Consider the following 20,436-nt stretch of genomic DNA (forward strand, 5'->3'; position numbering starts at 1 on the left):
TCCAACCCTCCTTGGGTCTCGATTTATGTGATTGTTCCACAGTAGCACAAGAGTAGTATTGATTTTGAATGACATCAAGCTGGTAGAGATATGATCGACCAACTTTCAATACTCAATCATATCCGCGTGCACAAGATTGTTGAGATGTCCTTCACCAGTTCGAGCCCATATCCAATCTTCTGGGACTATTGTTCCACAGCAGAACAATAACTTTACTGGTTTTGAATGACTCAATATGCTCAAACAATCAGTTTCCACTAACTCAATTGTCTTCAAACTTAATGTTATCCCAAAACCACAAGATTGCTGGGGTACCCTGTACCAGTTCCAAATAAGCTGATATCCTGTTTCAGATCATTGTTAAGTCTACTTTACTGGATCCCGTTCTCAGACAATCCTTTTCTAAGTTTCCCTGACTAATAAAGAACAAGAATGTTACTGGTTTTGAATGGCTTCCAGGTATGCTTAACTGACCAGCTTCCAATACTCATCCGGTCGTAATCAAACCTAACTTGACGATATCCGCTTGATTGTTAAAGTCTGCTTTTCTGGTTCCAGTTCCTACAGAATCCTTTTCTGTCCCTTTCCTTCATTATTGTTCCACAACAGAACAAGAAAATTGCTGGTTTAAATTACATCAAACACAATATGGTTCAGGTATCCGCGATCGACCAGCTTCCAAGGCAGGTTGACGATATCGATACTGATTGTGTTAAGGTCTGCTTTACCAGTTCTACTTCTCAGACAATCCGTGATCACAGTTCCTTGGTAGAACAATAACATTATTGGTTTTTAATGAGATTTGACAAAAGATGGCTCAGGTACACTGGACCAGTCGGTTCTGAGGACAAATCTATTCAGATGTTATTGTTCCGTGGTCGAACAGGAACGTTTTTAGATGAAAAGACCTGCTATTCTCACCTGCTATTGTGGGACGCTCCCCCCCTGTATGGTCGAGCCCGCAGAAAAAAGTTGCGACGGTGCTTGACGGGTTTTCAATGAAAATGTTGTCTGATGGTTCCATATCGTATCGACTGAACCCTTTGTAAATTAATACACTACTGACATGAGTTACCATCTCAGTGGCCCACATTTGGGTGTTAGTAGATCTCTATAGATCCTGTTTACTGCAGTCGTCATGGCGTGATACAGTAAGACAATCAAACAGCTTTGTCATTGCTATGACAGCTGTAGGGTAGTGTGGGACAGTATAGTGTAGTTGCGAGTCAGGAAAACATTTCGCAGTTTCCTCAGAGCCTTTGGCCGTCAGTCAGTAATTTCTTTCTTTGCCTCTGAGGAGATGGCATGGATCCAGGCTCAGTTTATTTATTTACCACAAGACCTGTTCCTGCCTGTCGTATTTCTCTAGCCTATCAGTTTAAAAAATACATATTTTTTCTTGAGTTTGCATGGAAAATGGCTGGTTTTGGCCTAACAACAGTACGTGTGTTGTACTTGACATCTACAATTACAGGGTACATGTTTGTGTTATGTGTGAGGTGGACTTTGACCAATATTGCAGTGAGTACACTGACACGTGACATTTTATTGAAAGATAATACGATATCAGAGCAAACACATGATATGTTACTGTTTTTACACTCATAACATTTCACGATGATGATGATACATTTAGTCGGAATTAGATGGACAGCGTTATATTACAACGATGGGAATCTAACAGGACTTAGCAGTACTTGGGCTACTAGTTCTCAAAGCTACATGGACAACTACTATTACTGTGAAGTGATCTACTACTGGAATACTATTTCTGCTACAACTTTTACCACCACACCTAATATTACTGTGACTAAAATGAATAATTTTACTATCACCACAACTATTACATGCAGCCCTACAAGTAACATTACTACAACTTGCAATTTTAGTACTACAACTAATACTAGTATTGTACTTCCCAGTACTCCAAATGACTAATAATTGCATTACTAGTAGTACTAGTAGTAGCTAGTAGTTTTCATATAATAGTGAGTAGTGGCAGTAGTAGTAGTTTCCGTAACATAGCGAGAAGTGGTAGTGGTGTGTATTTTGCTCAAATTTCACCGGGCGCCAGCAGGAGTCTCTCGTCCCCATAGTAACCAGCCGCCCTCCACCAGAGGCTCCTTTAGCTAGCAGCGTCACATTCTTTTGCCAAGCGATTCTTCTTGGAGTGATTTTTCACCAAAGTTGCAACCTGCGCCTCCCTCACACTTCCAGCATCTGCTAAGTTGTGAGCGAGGAAGCCTGTTAGAGCTTCCGCCAACCGGAGTTTGTCGTTCATTTCCATTTTTCTTTTTTTGTTGTTGTTTTTTTTTGGTTTCCAGGGTCTGTCAACGCCGCTCGAGTGTCCGGAAGTGGCGAGCGGAGCGAGGAGGGAGAGGAAAGAAGAAGAAAGAAAAAAAGCGGAGAAAAAAGGCATGAAAAAAAGGGTCAGGCGCAGCACAATTCTTACCCGAGCACTCACAGCTATCCTCGGCGCAGTCTCGACCGGCGTCCTTTTCGGCGTAGTTTGTTTCGCGTCGCCGTCCGTTTAGCCAGGATGGGTCTGCCGACGCTGGAGTTCAGCGACTCGTTCGTGGACAGCCCCGAGTTCCGAGAGAGGCTCCAGTGCCATGAGATCGAGCTGGAGAGAACCAACAGGTTTATCAAAGACCTCATCAAGGATGGAAGCATGCTCATATCGGCCCTCAGAAGTAAGATTTAGCCACAATAAACTGCAGTGTATACGATTTGGATTTCTTCAAAGCCTATTAACAGCCGTGACGACTTTTACCGTCTCTTCTCTTTTACATTGTCATTATTCTTTTTTTGTTATAATTTTTTATCATAATGCTGTTTAATTGATACAATGTTTTTCAGTATGTGGAAGGGGGGCCACTGGTGGTACCAGCGAAACCGCCGTGGTCTGTGAATGGATTTTTACAACACTGCCTCAAATTGTAATACTCAAATAATACTTCAACTTTCTCCACTTAATATGACGATAACTAGTTTTGCTTTAAGTGCTTCGTCAAATTCTACTTTTACTGCAGTTAAAACTGGCACATTTAGTACTGCAACTAATAGTACTACTTTTGCTATAGCTACTATTTATACTTTTAGTACTGCTACAAGAACTTCTACTTTTACTTATAAAATATTGTAGTGCTGACATAACAACTGATTTTACAACTTTTACTATCGCCCCAAGTAGTACTTTTAATAGTATTGTACTTTTTTTTTATTACTAGAATATATATACGACTCTTTTACTACAACTACAGCTTTTATATATTTAGAACTACAACTAATACTACTTTTACTTTTGGTACAACAGTCAATATTACAACTTTTAAAATAGCCACACCAAAACTGCTATGTTTAATATTAAAATGTTCTTTCTGCTTTCACCGTAGCTATTACTTTGATTTCAAATACTACAACCAATGCTACTACATTTACTGTAGCCACAACTACAGCTTTTAGTACTAGAACTAATACTGATTGCTGGCACAACTACAACTAACACCTCTACTTTTAGTACTACAAGTGATTGTTGTTCTAGAATATATATACGACTCTTTTACTACAACTACAGCTTTTATATATTTAGAACTACAACTAATACTACTTTTACTTTTGGTACAACAGTCAATATTACAACTTTTAAAATAGCCACACCAAAACTGCTATGTTTAATATTAAAATGTTCTTTCTGCTTTCACCGTAGCTATTACTTTGATTTCAAATACTACAACCAATGCTACTACATTTACTGTAGCCACAACTACAGCTTTTAGTACTAGAACTAATACTGATTGCTGGCACAACTACAACTAACACCTCTACTTTTAGTACTACAAGTGATTGTTGTTCAACAGTTATTTTACCCGCAAAAGAAGACAATTCCAGGGGCCCTCCATTCAGTAGTTGTAGTTTTCCTATCGGAGGTGATGAGAGATGTTGCTAATATGGTGGCGGCCCTGTTTGTTGTGCTGCTGTCAGGCCTTTCTCAGGCGGTGCAGCGTTTCTCTCAGTCGCTGCAGGAGTTCCAGTTCGAGTGCATCGGAGACGCGGAGACCGACGACGAGATCAATATCGGTGGGTCTGACTCCATCGCGTGTGTTCATTTCGTCAGCTTTACAGATGCCACATCTGCTCCGCAGGCAGTGTGTCTACCTCGATATGTGTGCCGGTGTCGGACGGCTTATTGAAAATAATTTGCCAGGCTTGAAACCTTAACGTGAAAACCAAACCTGACACTCTAACCCTGACTTTAAACTCTAATTTAAAACTGTAACCCCTTCTTTAAACCCTAATTTGAAACCTTACCCCTAGTTTGAAACCCTAACCCTTCGCTTCACTTCGCGCCTGCTTTCACACCGGAAAGAACAAAGCGGAAATGACACAGTTTACCGAGCAATGGGCAGCGCGCCGGAGCACGGTTCCTTGTCTCCGGTTTGTAAAAAGCGAACTAAACATGTTATTGTATGTTTCTGTAGCAGAAAATAATCATACAATAATTACCTTTTCCAAAGAATCCACCTTTTGTCCGTACCTGCTAGCCTTCAAAACGGAATAAAAGCGTTTTAGAATCACATGGTGCAGAGGTGGGGGCAAGGCATCGGCTACATCACATCAAAGCGACGGATTGTTGTAACGCAGAATTCCAGTTTAGGAGGTGACAGAGGCTACGCACTGCACTTAAATGCTCAAATAGTGTATAAGTTTACAGTGGCTTCAACTTTTTTTTGGAAAACCAGAACAGCATATTTGAAGTACAGTTTTTAACTTTAAAGTACAACACATATGCGTTGAATCATTTGTTTTATATGCAAAACTTTTTTTTATTGAATTTAAGTCTCATTTTTTAAAATTTTGCTATATTGAAACAGAGTGTTAATGTTCAAACTGCATAATGTGACAGTGGCTTACAAGAATATTAAATACACATTTTTGGACTAAAACCTCTGGCTCGTTTTTGATGAACACTTGGGCCTACTGCGCTACTTTTAATGTTGGTCTTTATGGATGTACTTGAGGTGGGACTCGGTATGCAAATATTTGGGAAACACCGTTAGAGCATTCGAAAGCCCCGCAGTTTCAGAACCGATCATAAGGCAGCATCGTTTCCATAGCGACACCCTGACATGTATTTGCACTCTGCTTGCAGCTCAGTCTCTGAAGGAGTTCTCTCAGCTGCTGAGCACCATGGAGGAGGAGAGAAAGCGTCTGGTGAGTAAGAAGCTCTCTTCAGGCGGACCTCTGCGCATTTTGGTCCACCTGTTGTGTCTGAACCCGGACTTCCTGTTTGAGTCCAGCGTGAAAGGTTTTGTCTGGAACCATGACTGTTCGCTTGAGTTCCCTCCACACACACACACACACACACACACACACACACACACACACACACACACACAGATTAGCTCACACACACTTCATCAACCTTTGTGTGTGTGTTTTAGTGTGCTACCTTCTCTACAGGACCCCCCCTTGTGTGTATGTGCGTGTGTGTAGGGCTTTTGTGAAAGTGTGCATGGTCTACTGGTCGAGGAACCATGTGGAATCTATTCCGACTATTCCCCAGTGAGAGCCGAGCCCCTCGCAGCCTGGGAAAGTCCATAAAAAAAATGTGTGTGTGCGCGTGTTTGTGTGTGCATGTGCATGCGGGCGTGTGTGTATTTAGTGTTCCACGCTGCACACGGCTCCATTTTCCACGGCTAACGTCGGGTATGGGCAGCCCGGTATTGAGTGGTTAACACATCTGCCTCACAGTTGTGGGATTCTGGGTTAGAATCCGGGTTCTTCCTGTGGCATAGCAGTGAAAGCGACACAAAGTGTTCCTTTCACACAGATGACCTCATGATGTGAAAGTTAAGATCGCGACATGTGACCGGTGAGTCGTGTGGTCGTAAACACAAAGTCGAGTGTGGACAACAGCCATCTCAGCACAAAGCACATGCTCCTCGGGCATACCACAGAGTCTCTTTTTATGGCTTTTACGACATCATCGCCCATTTTGGGTCCGATAAGTGCAAAGTGTCATGGATGGATCAGAAAGCCTGAAATCTAATTATTCTAGTTGTAAACACACAATTCTGTGTCGACCAATCAACACATGTCTACTGAAATGAGTAGCAATTAGCTACGTCAGCTATGTTAAATAGCGTGACGTCATGGGGGGGGTACTGGAATTTTACACAGTAAATAACAATGGTGGATATCTTCAGAGGTTTTTGGTCTTTGGGTCGCATTCTGGGAGTGACCATTTTCTGTCCACCAATCAACAAGCTGCCCTGTGTGTAGCCCAGCCGCTTTAAGGACCCTACTACTATGGCTCAAGGAGTTTATTACCTACTGGTTCACAATTACAGGTGCATCTCAATAAATTAGAATAAGAAAACTTGACAATGTATTTGTGTAGTTCAATTCAAAAACTCATACTCACTACACAGCGCAAACTACAGTATTTTATGATTTTTTTAAAAATGTTGATTATAGCTTACAGCTAACGAAAACCCACATTTTACCATCTCCAAGAAATAAGAGTGTTACATAAGAAACAGTAATGGGGTTGAAATTGGCCTTCTGAAAAGTATTTTTTTGTGTTGAATGAGTCTGTATAATTGATGAGTTTCACTTTTGGAATTGCAATGCCTATATACAATGAACTCGCCTTCTCCTACAGTCATTTGTTGAGATGCACCAATAAGCCTTACTAATAAACTACTGTGCTGTAGTAGGAACACATAATAGCCATGTGTCACCCACTAGTAGCCTCTTAGTAGCACCATGACAAGTCGGCGTTATCTTGGTGGTTGCAAATGCCATGCGGAAAAGACCAAATAGAATATCTTGAAAAAGGACATTTTGGGCATTTTCAACCCAAATTATCTTGTAAACCTGAAAAGAGGACATCAAAGATTATTTTTTTCTTTTTAAAAAATGATGGACTGTGACCTTTAAGATGGATATCAAGTATATCGAAAAAATGCTGAAAGGACTTTCCACATGTTATCATCGACTTATTATCGACTGTAATTGTTGGGTTCTGGTCACAGAGTTTAATGGAGCTAATTTTGGTCATGTCCATGAAATGGTAATTTTTCTACATTCCATGGCCATGCTATGACACTTCCATGATGACAAAGAAGCTTCTATGTCTAATTCTGACTGTGACAACTCTTCTCTGTTAGATTTTTTTTTTTTTTTTTTTTTTTTAGCCTGTGAGCCGCCAGATAGTCTGGCTTTTAGCGGGAATTAGGCGTGTGTCACCGATGACCATGACATCTTACATCGGTGTTGCGACATGTTCGACTGACCGCTGTGGCGTTTTGTTTTTTCCTCCCATAGATCCAAAATGCTGACGACGTGCTAATCTCGCCGCTGGAGAGGTTTCGTAAGGAGCAGATTGGAGCAGTGAAGGTGCTTTTTTTTTTATTTGTAGTTAAAAAACTCACTCAGACGTCACCGCCTGTTAAATTTGAAAAACATGGAAAGAATGGATAGCCCGTGAAGCCAGTTTCACATAGGTAGGTATGTGAAATTTGAAGCGTGAAAAAGTCTCAAGAACCCATGCCTGAAATTGAAGAGGAAGTCAGCCCTTTTGTTTGAAGGAGCCATTTTTAGGTTCATTTTGGACAGGGCCTGGTCAAACAGTTTTTCGTCTGATTGAATTGATTAAAACCACGTATACTAGACATATATGCGACACTAAATTGCAAAACATTCGAGTATTGTCATTGTGTATGGGTGGAGCATGGTGTCGAAGTTTGATGACTCGCAATAAAAACACAAAAAAATTATGATTTATCCCCCGAAGCCAGTTCCCCTTAGTAGCATGAATTTTGGTAGGCATGGCTATCGTAAATTGACCCACACAAAAAATCTCAAAAGACACAGAAAGTCTGCTTTTTTTAATGAAGCAGTCCTTTTTGGCTCATTTTGGGCAATTAATCCCAGTATTCGTATTATGCCTCGTATTTTAACAGGGTAATTTGCCTAAAAGAGCCCTGAACAGAAACAGGTAGCCTAGACAGATTGGCGACGCTAATTTGCCAAGCTTTTTGGGCTGCGTTATCTATCGTGGGCGGAGCATGGCGTCACATGTTTGACAACCATTGTGAGGATTCGCCAAGAATTACAGGGGGTGAGGGAGTGTTCATTAAAAAATAAAAAATAAATCAACCCCCAGACACCAGTATCATTTACCGATCGGCATGTCAGTCATAACAAGGCACCCAAAAAAACTCGTGGACCCATGCATGAAACTGAACAGGAAAACGGACATTTTGGTCTGAACCCAGGGGGAACTTTTTTTCTTCTGTAGTTAAAGCCCCAATAAACTGGCCAAAAAAATGTCTTGTAAATTTGAAACACCACAGAGAAGAGTATTGTTAACAAGCCTGGCAAATTTGAACGAATATAAAAATTGCAAAGTATGTGAAATCAGGCTTCAAAATGGCCAAGAACTAAAACGTTCTTGCAGCTTCCAGACACTGGGCATGTCACTGAATGCTCTGAAAAAAAACGCCCCGTGGAACTTTCAGGTGTGACTCAAATACGTGCCTTCTGTTTTGGCTCCTAAGCCGGAAGCTTCCCAGCGATGCACTTTGCACACACGCTCATGGGCTGCTGAGAGGCACTTTGTGGTGGCCAGGCAGCTTCTGAGCCCCGGCGTAATGACCGGCAGCCACGACGGGACAGTTTTCCCTCCTTTGTTTCTATTAAAAGTCAGAGGGCTTCTGTAGCCCCTCGAGATTTCACCATATGTGGCTACAGCAGTGGATGATTTATTTCTCTACTCCTTCTCACCCCGCAATGTCGCGGTCGGCAACTGTGAGGCTGACGGGCCTAAGGCCGTTGCGCTGGCGTCGGGCCGCCTGGTCAGCGGAGCCGTCCGCCTGCTCGTCACGTGCCGCGTGTGGGGGCAACACCACGCCAGAGACACTGTAGCCTAAATGACACAAACGACATTACACTTCAGAGAAGATGTATTTTTTCGAGTTGTTGGCGTACTTTGATTGCTAACTGTACGCTGTAGTGGTAGAACTAGGCCATGTTATTATGAATAAGGAAGTGGCAATTACGCCGAATGGCCACTGCATGGAATAGCCCTTGGTAAATATGTAGTGGGGGAGGGGCGACTCATGCTGTTGCGTTAGAGCGCACCCGTTTTAGCCCCACCATAAAATCTGGACAACTGAGATGGTAAAAAAGTGTTTAATGCTGTATCTCAGCAATTCAGTTCTGAATAGTTCTCAGTCTTACACGTTTTCAGCACTTATCTTCAAGCACATTTAATGTATTAAAAAAAAAAACCACACAAAAATGACTTTACTGGGTCTTTAATCAAAATTAAAATCCTTGCGCATTTGTTTATGTCTGATGAGTTATTTAGAGCATTAGGGGTCGGCCCTGACGCGGCTCAGTCCCAGTCTTGAGTGTATGGCTTTTTCAGATAAACCATAAATGTGTCAGGACGGAGGTCATGGGAACGGAAGCTGGGAGGCACGTCACAGACTTGAAGCGAGGCGGCGTAAACATGGCCGGTGTCTGGTTTCAGCGGGGGTCCTCTGATTCACATTATCCTCTCTGCAGTCTGCATAGAAGCAGATGACTAGCAGCCACCGTATATGACATCCCCTTGGGGCCTTGCTCAGATATTGAACAATAATCTATGAGTTTAAATAAACTGTGGCCAAATTGAGATAGAAACGCACTAACCCGACCTTTTACCTCGGAGAGCCCAGCCATCTTGTGTCAAACCTCGGCCATATTGTGTCAACTCAGGTGTCATTCAAAAATAGAGCTCTTGGAACAGCAATAAAAACAGCAATCTTTAAAGTTTTGAAGAAACTGAGACAGGTAATCGAATATAACAAAATAAACACATACTGTAATAAGCACATTCATACACTAGCTTCTACAGCCACAACTGACGCCCAGGCACTCACTCAACACACAGATTGGCTTATGGTTAGCCAGTTAACAGCTAGCTGCTAACTTGAGCTCACAACAGCCAACTCTACACTCTCATTTGCTGACTCCTATGTCACTCGCATGGCCAGGCCCCGCTTATAAAAGCCACACACACTCAAAGTCAAAGATATTATAATGTGGATTGTGAACATTTTGTTGTTTAATGATGCAAAATTATTTTTTTGCCTGAATTTCTGAATAGCTAGTTCTATAAGTATTCGATAGCTGCAGCTCTACAAAAGAAACAAGTACTGGGAGTTGGAAGACATTGGACAAGTGAATCGACCAAAACGAAACATGTACCTACCGGTCTAACTGTTGAACTACTTTTTGCCAATCATCCTCTCTCTCTCTCTCTCTCTCTCTCTCTCTCTCTCTCTCTCTATATATATATATATATATATTTATTTATTTATTTATTTATTTATTTATTTATTTATTTGCCCAGATAAAATAGATCATAAAAATAGCCACTTTCAGAATGTTCCTCTTCAGTTATGTCCGCCATCTCGTGTTGGGTGCCATTTTATAAAATGATCAGGGATCTTGCTCAGATGTCATTTATTGCCAGGATTAATAGAAATCTGGCGGGTAAAAGAGAATGAACAATATACTGATCTTAGCTTTTGTCCCACAATTACCTCAGCCATCTCGTGTTAAAGGAAGTGCCATGTCAAATATAAATAAGTATTTTCCTCAGATGTCATTCGAAATCACTAGTTTTCTTGCCAGGATGAATTGAAATAGTCATTGAACATTTCCCTTTCTGGAAGTAAAAAGAGGTGACCATGAATTGTACTGATCTTAGCTTTTGACCCATAATTCCAGTACCTCGGCCATCTCATGTTAGGTTCCATTTAAAAATAAGTAGGGTTCTTTCTTAGATCTAGAACAACAACACTGCAAATGGTGTGCTATGAAGATGTGTAGCTCGGGCCTGAAAAAAAAAGCACTCTTGTATACTGCTTGTAGAATGTAGCACCACCATGCAAGTCACAGCTGGACTCAAACATCTCAGCCTCGTCATTCTTGATGAATTCTGTTTAAGCAGTGTGGCTAAATATTGACGCTTGTCGGGAACAGGAATGTCGAATGGACAATTTCATCTTTTGCTTGCATTTTTGTAGCATCTTATCGTCCGTTTGTCTCACTTAGGAGGGCAAGAAGCAGTTTGACAAGGAGACGGAACGGTACTACTCTGTGTTGGAGAAACACCTTAGCCTGTCCTCCAAGAAGAAAGAATCGCAGCTACATGAGGTAACACACACACACACAAACACTTCCTAACACGCACACACACACACACACACACAGATCTCTGATTGCATTGTTACTGTCGCAGGCTGACTCGCAGATGAGCAAAGATCGGCAGGTGTTTAACGACGCCTCACTGCAGTACGTCTTCAAGATCCAGGAGGTGCAGGAGAGGAAGAAGTTTGAGTTTGTGGAGCCGGTGAGAACACACAAATAAAACAAACAGTAATTATAGTAAAAATGTCCTTTGTTTTCGTCTTTGTCAATTAATTCCATACTTGAGCCTTTTGGGCTGATTTTAAATGTGCTTATTTTGGCTCTGCCGGTTTTACAACACCTGAACAGCCGTACGGCACCTCGACGTCTGACTGTGACGTGAAATGTTGACAATTTGGCCTGATGGGTAAGAAGAGAGACTAGCATGATGTGGACGAGGAATGGCTGGCGGATGAAATACAGTATCGAATACTTCTCCGGGGGAATTACACCCACAAATCTGAAAGTCCACTTGAGAAGTTGCCAGATTTGCACAAGAAGTCTAACTCCACCCCTCCTCCAAAAGTGAAGCTAAATCCAGACCAGGCTCCTCAGGGAAGGAAAGCAAGACTGACATATCTGTACTGGACATGAGTACTATTTGCGATGACAACAATTATAACCTTGCTATGAACTTGTGGTGACGATTGACTCGAGGAACTCCGTGTGGGTTCAACAAACAGATGTCGTGGAAGTATTTTGGAGCCTATTCCAGCAAGATATCGACTGCACATGCACCAACACCTGTCCAATGGATCAGTTGTTAACGTGTTTATATGAGTTGATAAGATGAACGTTACATGGATCGACCAATACTCTGATGAAGGGGGAAGGTCCAAGGAACTTGTGAAGTTGAAATGAGGAGAAGTCGGGGAAAGGCTTTCGGAGCCTTTTCTAGCAAGATACTGACTTCCAACTGTAAAAGCACCAACTCCTGTCCACATAATTGTACATGATGTGAATGTTGCATTAATCGTAGCATGGGTCAACCAATACTCCGAAGAATGGACAAGGAACTCCCAAGGAACTCATTGAAGAGCAAAGAAGACGTTGTGGAAAGTCTTTTGGGACAATTCCGAGCAAGATACCAACATCCAACTGCAAAAACACCAACTCCTGTCCAAAGGATCAGTTGTTTGTATAAGTTGACTATGTGAATGTAGCATGAAAAGATTGTAAACCGAATGTTCCCTCTGGGGGACAATTATACATTCTCTTTATCTTTATCTCATGTAATGACTCTTTAAAAGGGTCCTCTATGTCATCACGTCACATTGCTTGTGAACATAAGTATCATTATGATCACAAGAGGAGCGCCCAAAAAAAAAACAGCTGCCAAACACTCTGTTTTGGCTGGCGATAAACATGTTTTGAATGATCCATATCAGTGAAGGCCAATTCCTGTTTCGGCCGCCCGCTTCCTGTGTGGTGATTTCTTCAGCTGGCAAGGGAGCGAAAGTCTGTTGTGAACGTAAACAAGAACAGTGACCCAAACAAGCAGCCTACGGGCTTTTTTTTTTTTGCTGTTGTAATGATCAATCTACGTTTGTTGTTGTTGTGCTCTTCAGCTGCTGGCCTTCCTGCAAGGCTTGCTGACATTCTACCACGAAGGCTACGAGCTGGCAAGCGAGTTTGAACCCTACAAACAGCAGCTGCAGTTCAACCTGCAGAATGTAAGTTAAACACCTGCTTCTTCATCAGAAAGTACACTACGGTGAACCCTCACTATTTACCAAGCGGTGATGCGAATAGCATAAATCCATGAATAATAGAGACCCTCCCCCCAAAATGTTTTAAATTGCTTGATAAGATTCTTAAAATAAGATCTTGCAGCTGAAAACAAGTCTTTTTGTCTTGCTGAAAATTTTGGGGAAAAGATGATCAACGTCGCCATTGCGATGCTTCAAACAGGATCTGGCCACTGTCATCGGCATTTTGCAACACAGATACAGAGAGACCGGAAGAGTCACAGAGAGACATAGAAGTGGACCTCCTTGGAAATGTATTGGTCAATTCATGGATTAAACACCTGTTGTGAATTTTGCCCTTCAGCTCTTTGTTAGAGAACAGAAAGTCGTGCAAAAATGTACTGAAACATTGAACATTGGGTGTGCATTTAAAAGTTCCATAAGGAGTCATTGTTTTTGTGGCTCTTTTAGGCCCGGAATAACTTTGAAAGCACCCGAGCTGAAGTGGAGCGGCTGATGAAGAGGATTCGCTCGGCCGAGGAGGACTTCAAAGCCCCTGGTTGCTTCACCATGGAGGGCTACCTTTACATACAGGAGAAACGTGAGCCAAACCAAACGATGACCTCCCCCTTGCAGCCAAAATGGCATCCTGGATGTAGTGTGTCCTTTCAGGTCCGTTGGGAAGCGTGTGGACTAGATACTACTGTACGTATGAGAAGAGCTCCAAGATGTTCACCATGAGCAACACTGAAGCCCGACCGGCCAGCAGACAGGTGAACTGTCGTCCATTTTTATGGAATTGTTAGTTTTGAAGGTGTACTTATGTGAGTCGTTCTGTTTATTTCTCATGTGCAACGAGGCATTTATCACGAGCAACTGGCAAAAAGAGTGATTACAGTAAATATATCATCATACGAAGAAGAATGACTACTATTACTGCGGCCTACTGGGCAATAGTGACCGTCTCCTTCGTGTATATCCGTATTGTCCGTATTGTACTAGATCCAGGTGCCCAAGGTGCACACGCCAGAAGGAGCAGAACAATGTTCATTGAATTGAAGCAAAAAATTGGGCAAAATCTGTTTGATTCTTGTAAATGATTGTCATTACTGTATGTTTTTATAAAATACAATTTTATAATAGAGTGCTATTTTTCTTATCAAATAGCACTTTGTTGGTGTTTTTTTTTGGGGGGGGGAGTGGGGGGCTGTAAACGATTAATGGCATTTTCATTCATAGCAATGCATCTGCATGGTGCCAGTTGTTACGAATGACTGGCAAGTAATGATCGGATGACGGTAACTGTGCGACACATTTACATTTATAGAACGGCGTGCTGAACGGGACGCCAGAAATGTTCAAACTTCGCTCGTGCGTGCGAAGAAAGACCGACTCCATCGACAAGCGCTTCTGCTTTGACATCGAAGTGGTGGAGAGGTAACAGAACCATACTAGTCAATAGCGACTATGTATTGTCAACTCTCCTTTTCCCTTTTTGCAGACACGGCGTCATCACTCTGCAAGCACTCTCAGAGGCCAACAGGCGATTGTGGATGGAGGCCATGGATGGGAAAGAACCTGTACGAGTCATAGTTTCACTTTGTGTGCTTTTTTTCCTTCTATTTATTGATAATGTGTTGACATGTTTGTGGCTCCTCAGATCTACACTCTGCCGTCGCTACTCAGCAAGAAGGAAGAGAGTAAGAAACCAGATTTCTCAGTTCAAGGGCTGCCAGTTTACATACTTTTTGTATCAAAAGGGCTTTTTTTAATTTGTGTTTTTTTTTTTTTTTTTTTTTTTTTTTTTTTTACAGCGTTCCTCAACGAGACAGGCTTCAGCTTTGTGAGGAACTGCATCGAGCTGGTAGAAACGAGAGGTATTGAATGAGGAGAAAGATTTCACAGAGTTTAAAAAAAAAAAAAGTCTGACATGCACAGTCACATTCAGTTATTCACAACCACCACCACTGTGCAAAATAGAAATAAACAGCACGACTAGAAATAATCCAGATGTACATTACGCATTAAATTAACAAGTACTAAATCCTGTTTAAATGTGTGAACAGGCCTCAACACTTTGGGCCTGTACCGGACCGGGGGAGTTAACTCTAAGGTTCAGCGGCTGATGACGAGCGTGTTTGGTAAGAAGGGGGATCGGTCTGATGTTATTTCCCGCTCTCATGATGACGATGATGATGATGTTGATGATGATGCATGATGCATCATCATGAAATGCTTTTCCTGCAGCCTCCACTTCTTCTTCAGATGTGCGGCTTGACGCAGAAGCTTGGGACAACAAGACCATCACCAGCGGACTGAAGAATTATTTTAGGTAGCATTTCATATGCAGTGGCTGTTTATGTAGCACATTTAATTAAAACAATCTTATACACCTGTAATGTACTACATTGACATCTTATTTAATTGTTTATGTACCATTTATATCATATTTAATGTCTATACACTGCTAATGTACCATATTTATATCAAATTTTCTGTGTACCATATTGAAATTATATTAAATGTGTATACACCAGTGCTGTGAATAATGGGTCATCATGTGTACACACAGGTGCTTGGCAGAACCCGTGCTGACGTACAGACTGCACAAGGAATTCATCAAGGCTGCGAGTAAGTTGGCCTCTAAACAACAATATACACACACATATTTATTTATTTTTTTTCTCACAGAGTACGATGACCAGAAGCATCGCGTAAGGGCAATCCATGCGCTGGTCCACAAGCTCCCGGAGAGAAATCGAACCATGCTGGACCTCCTGACGAATCACCTCCTCAGGTTTGTACACAGGAGCATACACACAAACGTCTACCAAGGTGAGACGATCCTAACACGTGAGGTGAAATAATACTCCAGTCCTGTGGGTGGCAGTACTGCACATTAAGTGCTAACCACCAAAAACAGCAATGTTTTTTTTTTTTTTTTTTTTTTTTAATAGTAGCTCTATCTGCTAGATTGGCTGGGTCACTGCATCACAGTTTTTGCAAGCATACCCCAAAAAACATCACTCAGTAGCACCCATTGGATAATTAAAAAAATAATAAAAATAAGCCTCCAACACCAGTGTCACTGATTAGCATGAAATTGGGTGGACATGTCTACCATTTTTGACAAGAAATGTTGGTGTGAGGACCTGTTCCTAAAAGAAACTGCCACTAGCTTCTCTAATCAACACCATATTGGGTGGGCGTGTCCATTATGGACATGGTATTATTAAGTACCCATGCCTGAAATTGAACAGGAAGTCAGCCATTTTGGTTTAACATTGCCATTCTGAATAAATTCCATGGTTGAATGAGCCCTAACTGGAAGCTGGACGCTAGATGTTGTACGATTTAAGATTTTTTTGTAGTTGACACTAAGGTGATGATAGTCGAGTCGATGTCAGCTGATTGATGAAGTTATTTTTCTCAACTCACACATAAATGTTACAACAACAAAAAAATTGCTGGGCACATAAACCCTCTACCTCACTCACACACCCCACCTCCCTACACGTTCATCCAATCACATTTATATATAGTTCAGGTACCATCGGAATTTATACACCTCTAACGACAATTCATGCCAACAGGATTAACACAACGGGATCACTACTTTCTACAGTATATAAGAATAGTATGAAGTTTAAAACTAAATAAAAGAGAAGGCAACGGTTTTCAACAATGTATTTTAGCAAATCTTCAACTGTGTGGTACAGGGGATGTTGTTACTTTATAAAATCTGACTTTCTTGTGCGGTCCCTGAATGTATCAGGGGGAGGTCCTGGCCAGAGCAGAGAGCAGACACACACACAGACACACACACACGCAACCTGGGAGTGAGTTAAGACGCAAGGGGAGGACAATCTTTCTTTGACACATTAAGCATTCATCTTGACAATAAACAGGTTATTAATCGACCGTGGCTTGCCACCATGTCATTCTGAAAGCAAATGCCACAGTGTATTGTGAGACCGGTTAGTGGTGAGAATTTATAGCTCGTCAAATAGGATTCGCTTAGACTTTTCAGCGAGCCGTCGGTTTTAAAAACAGTGGCAAAGTCGGCATGTTGATGCGTCAACTAATTGGGTCAACCTCTACTAGATCCTTAATTTAAGAAGCATGGTGTCACAATTTAGAATCATTTTGAGGATTTGTCATGAATAAGTGGTTTATCCAAGTGCTTGGTGGAGGTAATTAGTAGGCGTTTGTTTTGTTGTTTTGTATGCAGGGTGTCATCCCACTGCGCACAGAACCTGATGACGGTGTCCAACCTGGGCATGATCTTCGGTCCCACACTGATGAGGTCGCAGGAGGAGACGGTGGCCGCCATGATGAACATCAAGTTCCAAAATATCGTGGTGGAGATCATTATTGAGAACCACGACAAGGTACACAAACACATTTACGTCAATCCAAAAACACACACGTTAACATTTTGTGTTGTGTTTGGCTGTCAGATATTTGGAGAGGCTCCTGACCTGTCGCTGCCATTACCTCCGGCGCCATCCTCTCGGGCAACCCCTCGGCGCAACAAGGCCATCTGTCTGTCGTCGGGGAAGAGAAAGGCCCGCCTCTACCCACCTGCTCTCTGCCTGGCAGACAACGACAGTGAGTGCTCAGCCGAGGTCGCAGACAGATAAGTGTACGATGTAACAGTTTTTTTCTGCTGTGTCTATTTGAGGGAGGCATTTATTTGTCATAAGTGGAGGATCATCTATGATTTAAGAAAATAGGGTATTGATGTAAATATTTGTGTTCATGCCTTAGGTGACTCCTTCAGCAGCAGCAGCCCGGGCACTACCCCCATGGGCAGCCAGGAGTCACTGTCCTCGCACTCCTCGGAGAAGAACGGCGCGTCACAGACGTCTCCTTCGTCCTCACCTCCCGCCCAGCTCAGCTCCTCAACTCAAGTCCAACCGCCTCCTTCCTGTTCCTCCAACGGAGACGATAGAAAATGGGCGACAGACAAGGAGACGGCGTCCGTGGCATTGTCCGTGTCGTCATCGGTGCCGTCTCTTCACTCCGCGGCTGAGCGGACGGAATCCACGGTTTCCCTGTCCTCCGCCAAAGAGTCCAGATCTCTTTCCTCCTCATCCACCGTGCAGCTCTGCTCCTCCGGATCCCCAGCCAGGGAGGCTCGATCGGTTCCCAGGGCGTCGTCCGTCTCGTCGCTGAAGAGCGCCCAAGACAAGACGAAGGAATCTTCGTCGCGTCCTCCTCAGCAGCACCGGACAGCGGCGTACAGGACGGCCTCCTCATCTTCGTCCTCGTCTTCGTCCTTGTTCCCATACCCGCTGTCCACCTCGTCCTCACTCACCTCTCTGCATATCTCAGAAGGTATGCAACATCCCAGTTGGAACACACTTGGAAAAGGTAGGTAGGTAGATAAAATTTAATGATTGGTAGACAGGTAGGCCAGATGACAGTTGGTTTGGTAGGTTGATGGTTAAACTGTGAGGTTGGTAGGTAGTTGTGTAGGAAGCCAATGAGGTAAGTAGGTGGATGGTAAATGTAGTTAGGTATGCAGGTTGGTAGATAGGTAGGGACACTTACACTATAAAAAGTATCTTTAACTCATGTGTCTTTGCTTGCTGTTCCAGACTACAGAAGCTGTCACGGCTCCGTGCAGAGTTTAGCGTCGCTGGATCCGCGAGAGGCTACGCGGACGCGGAAGAACTCCCACCTACGACGAGGCACCAACGTCCTGACCGCACATTCCTCGTCCACTAACGGCTACCAGAGGCCTGGATTAGTGTAGGTATCCTAAGGGTGTACTCACACTTGGCAAGGTGGCGGTTATCATGAATAACTGTCTAGAGGAGTGGGTACGCCCTAAGTAGTGTTACCATGGCAACTCGGCTCACAGTGACAATATTTGTTTGTTTGTTCCAGGTTGTCCATCCAGGCACAAAAACAGCAACGTGAAAGTTCTCTGTTCTCCTCGGCTTTGGACATTTGTGGTTCCGGAAGGTTTGTGGAGTCTTGAATTCAAGTTATCACTTTGTAAGATGGCTAAATAAAGTAACTGCTTTTAACTTTTTTACTGGTCTCCCAGGGACGCGAAAGCTTTGTACTCCTGCGAGGCCGAGCACAGCCACGAGCTAAGCTTTCCACAGGGGGCACTCTTTTCAAATGGTAAGGAAAGACAGCTACGACATCAGAGAGACTGTTTTGGTTAGCAACTGCAGTGAATCACATACTGCTCGTTTCCTCCACCAAGGAGGCTTTCATTACAGTTTGTAAGCAAATTAGCAGTATTACTCACAAACCTGTCATCCTGGTTCTATGAAGCAGGTTTCTGGATCTCAAATCACTTTTATTTACATGGTTGCACATTTTATTTGCTGCTGTTTAATTTTTTTTTTTGGGGGGGGGTGTCTTGCAGTGCATCCGTCGGTGGAACCGGGCTGGCTCCAGGCGACCTACCAGGGAAGGACGGGCCTAATACCCGAGAACTACATCACATACACCTGACTGTCTGTGATGGTATTCCTTCGCATACTCCTGAACGTCTGTGATGTCATCACTCCGCTGCCTGACTTGAAGAAATCCATGAAGCATATTTGGTTTATATTGAAACACGTAGCTGAAATCACTGAACAGTGCGTCTCGACTGATTCTCATGCATTTACTGAATTCGTCTCACTGCAGTGTTTTGTTTTACAATTAATTGTAATAATTTAAGTGTTTCTATTGGTCCGGAACACTGTCAATGTTCACACGTGGGATATGTGGAAGTGAACTGTTGTGTTGTCTTCCTACTGCTGCCTGATGTTTTTTCAAGTCCTAATAAAGGACTTGGACGTTCTTCATCAAGACTTTGTGGATTTTTTTTTTTTATATTTGTCTTTATTTCGCTTGTGCATGGTGGCAGTGATTGATCTGGCCTCTGTATTTTTTTACTTTGTGGATTATTTCTACATCCTGTGATTGACAGTCATCCACCCCACGGTGTACCCCACCTCTCACCCAAAGACCACTGGGATATGACCCAGTTTACCCGTCACACAGAAGAGGATAAAGGCCATTCCACCGAATCAGTGCCGTTTGCTTATTGTAACTCTCTCAAAATAAACTTGAATTTCTGTCTTTTCAAAACTCCAAATCTGATAAAATGCCGAATGAACTACTCAAAACTGCAAATTTATGTCTTTATTTTATTGTGCTGAAACTCCTATTTGAGTAACGAGTGAGTTTTTAGCGTAGAATGAGCACTAAGCACATTACAGTGATAACAAAATATATATCTTTTCAAAATAAACCAATATTCCGGTAACAAGACTGAGACAGAATCTAAATGATGCAACTGCATGTGGACCATGTGGCTTCTGGAATATTCCACAATTTTCAGAGGGTGAATAACACGACTAAAGTGTGAATTTAAACTAAATTATTTTCAGACATCTATTTAGAAAGAAAATAAATGAAGTATAGTTGGGATGATGAGGGACACAATTATGGAAAAATACTAATACTATGTATACTATTACAGGGG

General features: G+C 42.5%; 1 protein-coding gene across 1 annotated transcript; it reads left to right on the forward strand.

Moving 5' to 3' along the window:
• The first annotated feature begins 2,096 nt into the window (after window positions 1–2,096).
• On the forward strand, window positions 2,097–20,055 carry arhgap42a (Rho GTPase activating protein 42a). Its single transcript, XM_061702776.1, has 24 exons — window positions 2,097–2,693; window positions 3,985–4,080; window positions 5,153–5,214; window positions 7,333–7,404; window positions 11,116–11,217; window positions 11,303–11,413; window positions 12,819–12,923; window positions 13,410–13,539; window positions 13,611–13,711; window positions 14,266–14,375; window positions 14,440–14,518; window positions 14,599–14,638; window positions 14,753–14,815; window positions 15,005–15,079; window positions 15,186–15,270; window positions 15,511–15,569; window positions 15,630–15,735; window positions 17,170–17,329; window positions 17,399–17,549; window positions 17,709–18,278; window positions 18,542–18,695; window positions 18,834–18,911; window positions 18,997–19,076; window positions 19,327–20,055. The coding sequence occupies exons 1-24, from the start codon at window positions 2,540–2,542 to the stop codon at window positions 19,413–19,415; spliced, it is 2,832 nt and encodes a 943-aa protein (XP_061558760.1). The 5' UTR covers window positions 2,097–2,539; the 3' UTR covers window positions 19,416–20,055.
• Window positions 20,056–20,436: the final 381 nt, after the last annotated feature.

Source organism: Phycodurus eques, chromosome 17 (genome assembly GCF_024500275.1).
Source record: "Phycodurus eques isolate BA_2022a chromosome 17, UOR_Pequ_1.1, whole genome shotgun sequence".
NCBI classification, from domain to species: Eukaryota; Metazoa; Chordata; class Actinopteri; order Syngnathiformes; family Syngnathidae; genus Phycodurus; species Phycodurus eques.

Excerpts from the sequence above, each read along its gene's own strand:
- arhgap42a (XM_061702776.1), top strand. The coding sequence starts at position 2,540 with ATGGGTCTGCCGACGCTGGAGTTCAGCGACTCGTTCGTGGACAGCCCC. Across the intron at positions 15,080-15,185 it reads GCTGATGACGAGCGTGTTTG|CCTCCACTTCTTCTTCAGAT; the intron begins GTAAGAAGGGGG and ends CTTTTCCTGCAG. Across the intron at positions 17,550-17,708 it reads CTGCCTGGCAGACAACGACA|GTGACTCCTTCAGCAGCAGC; the intron begins GTGAGTGCTCAG and ends TTCATGCCTTAG.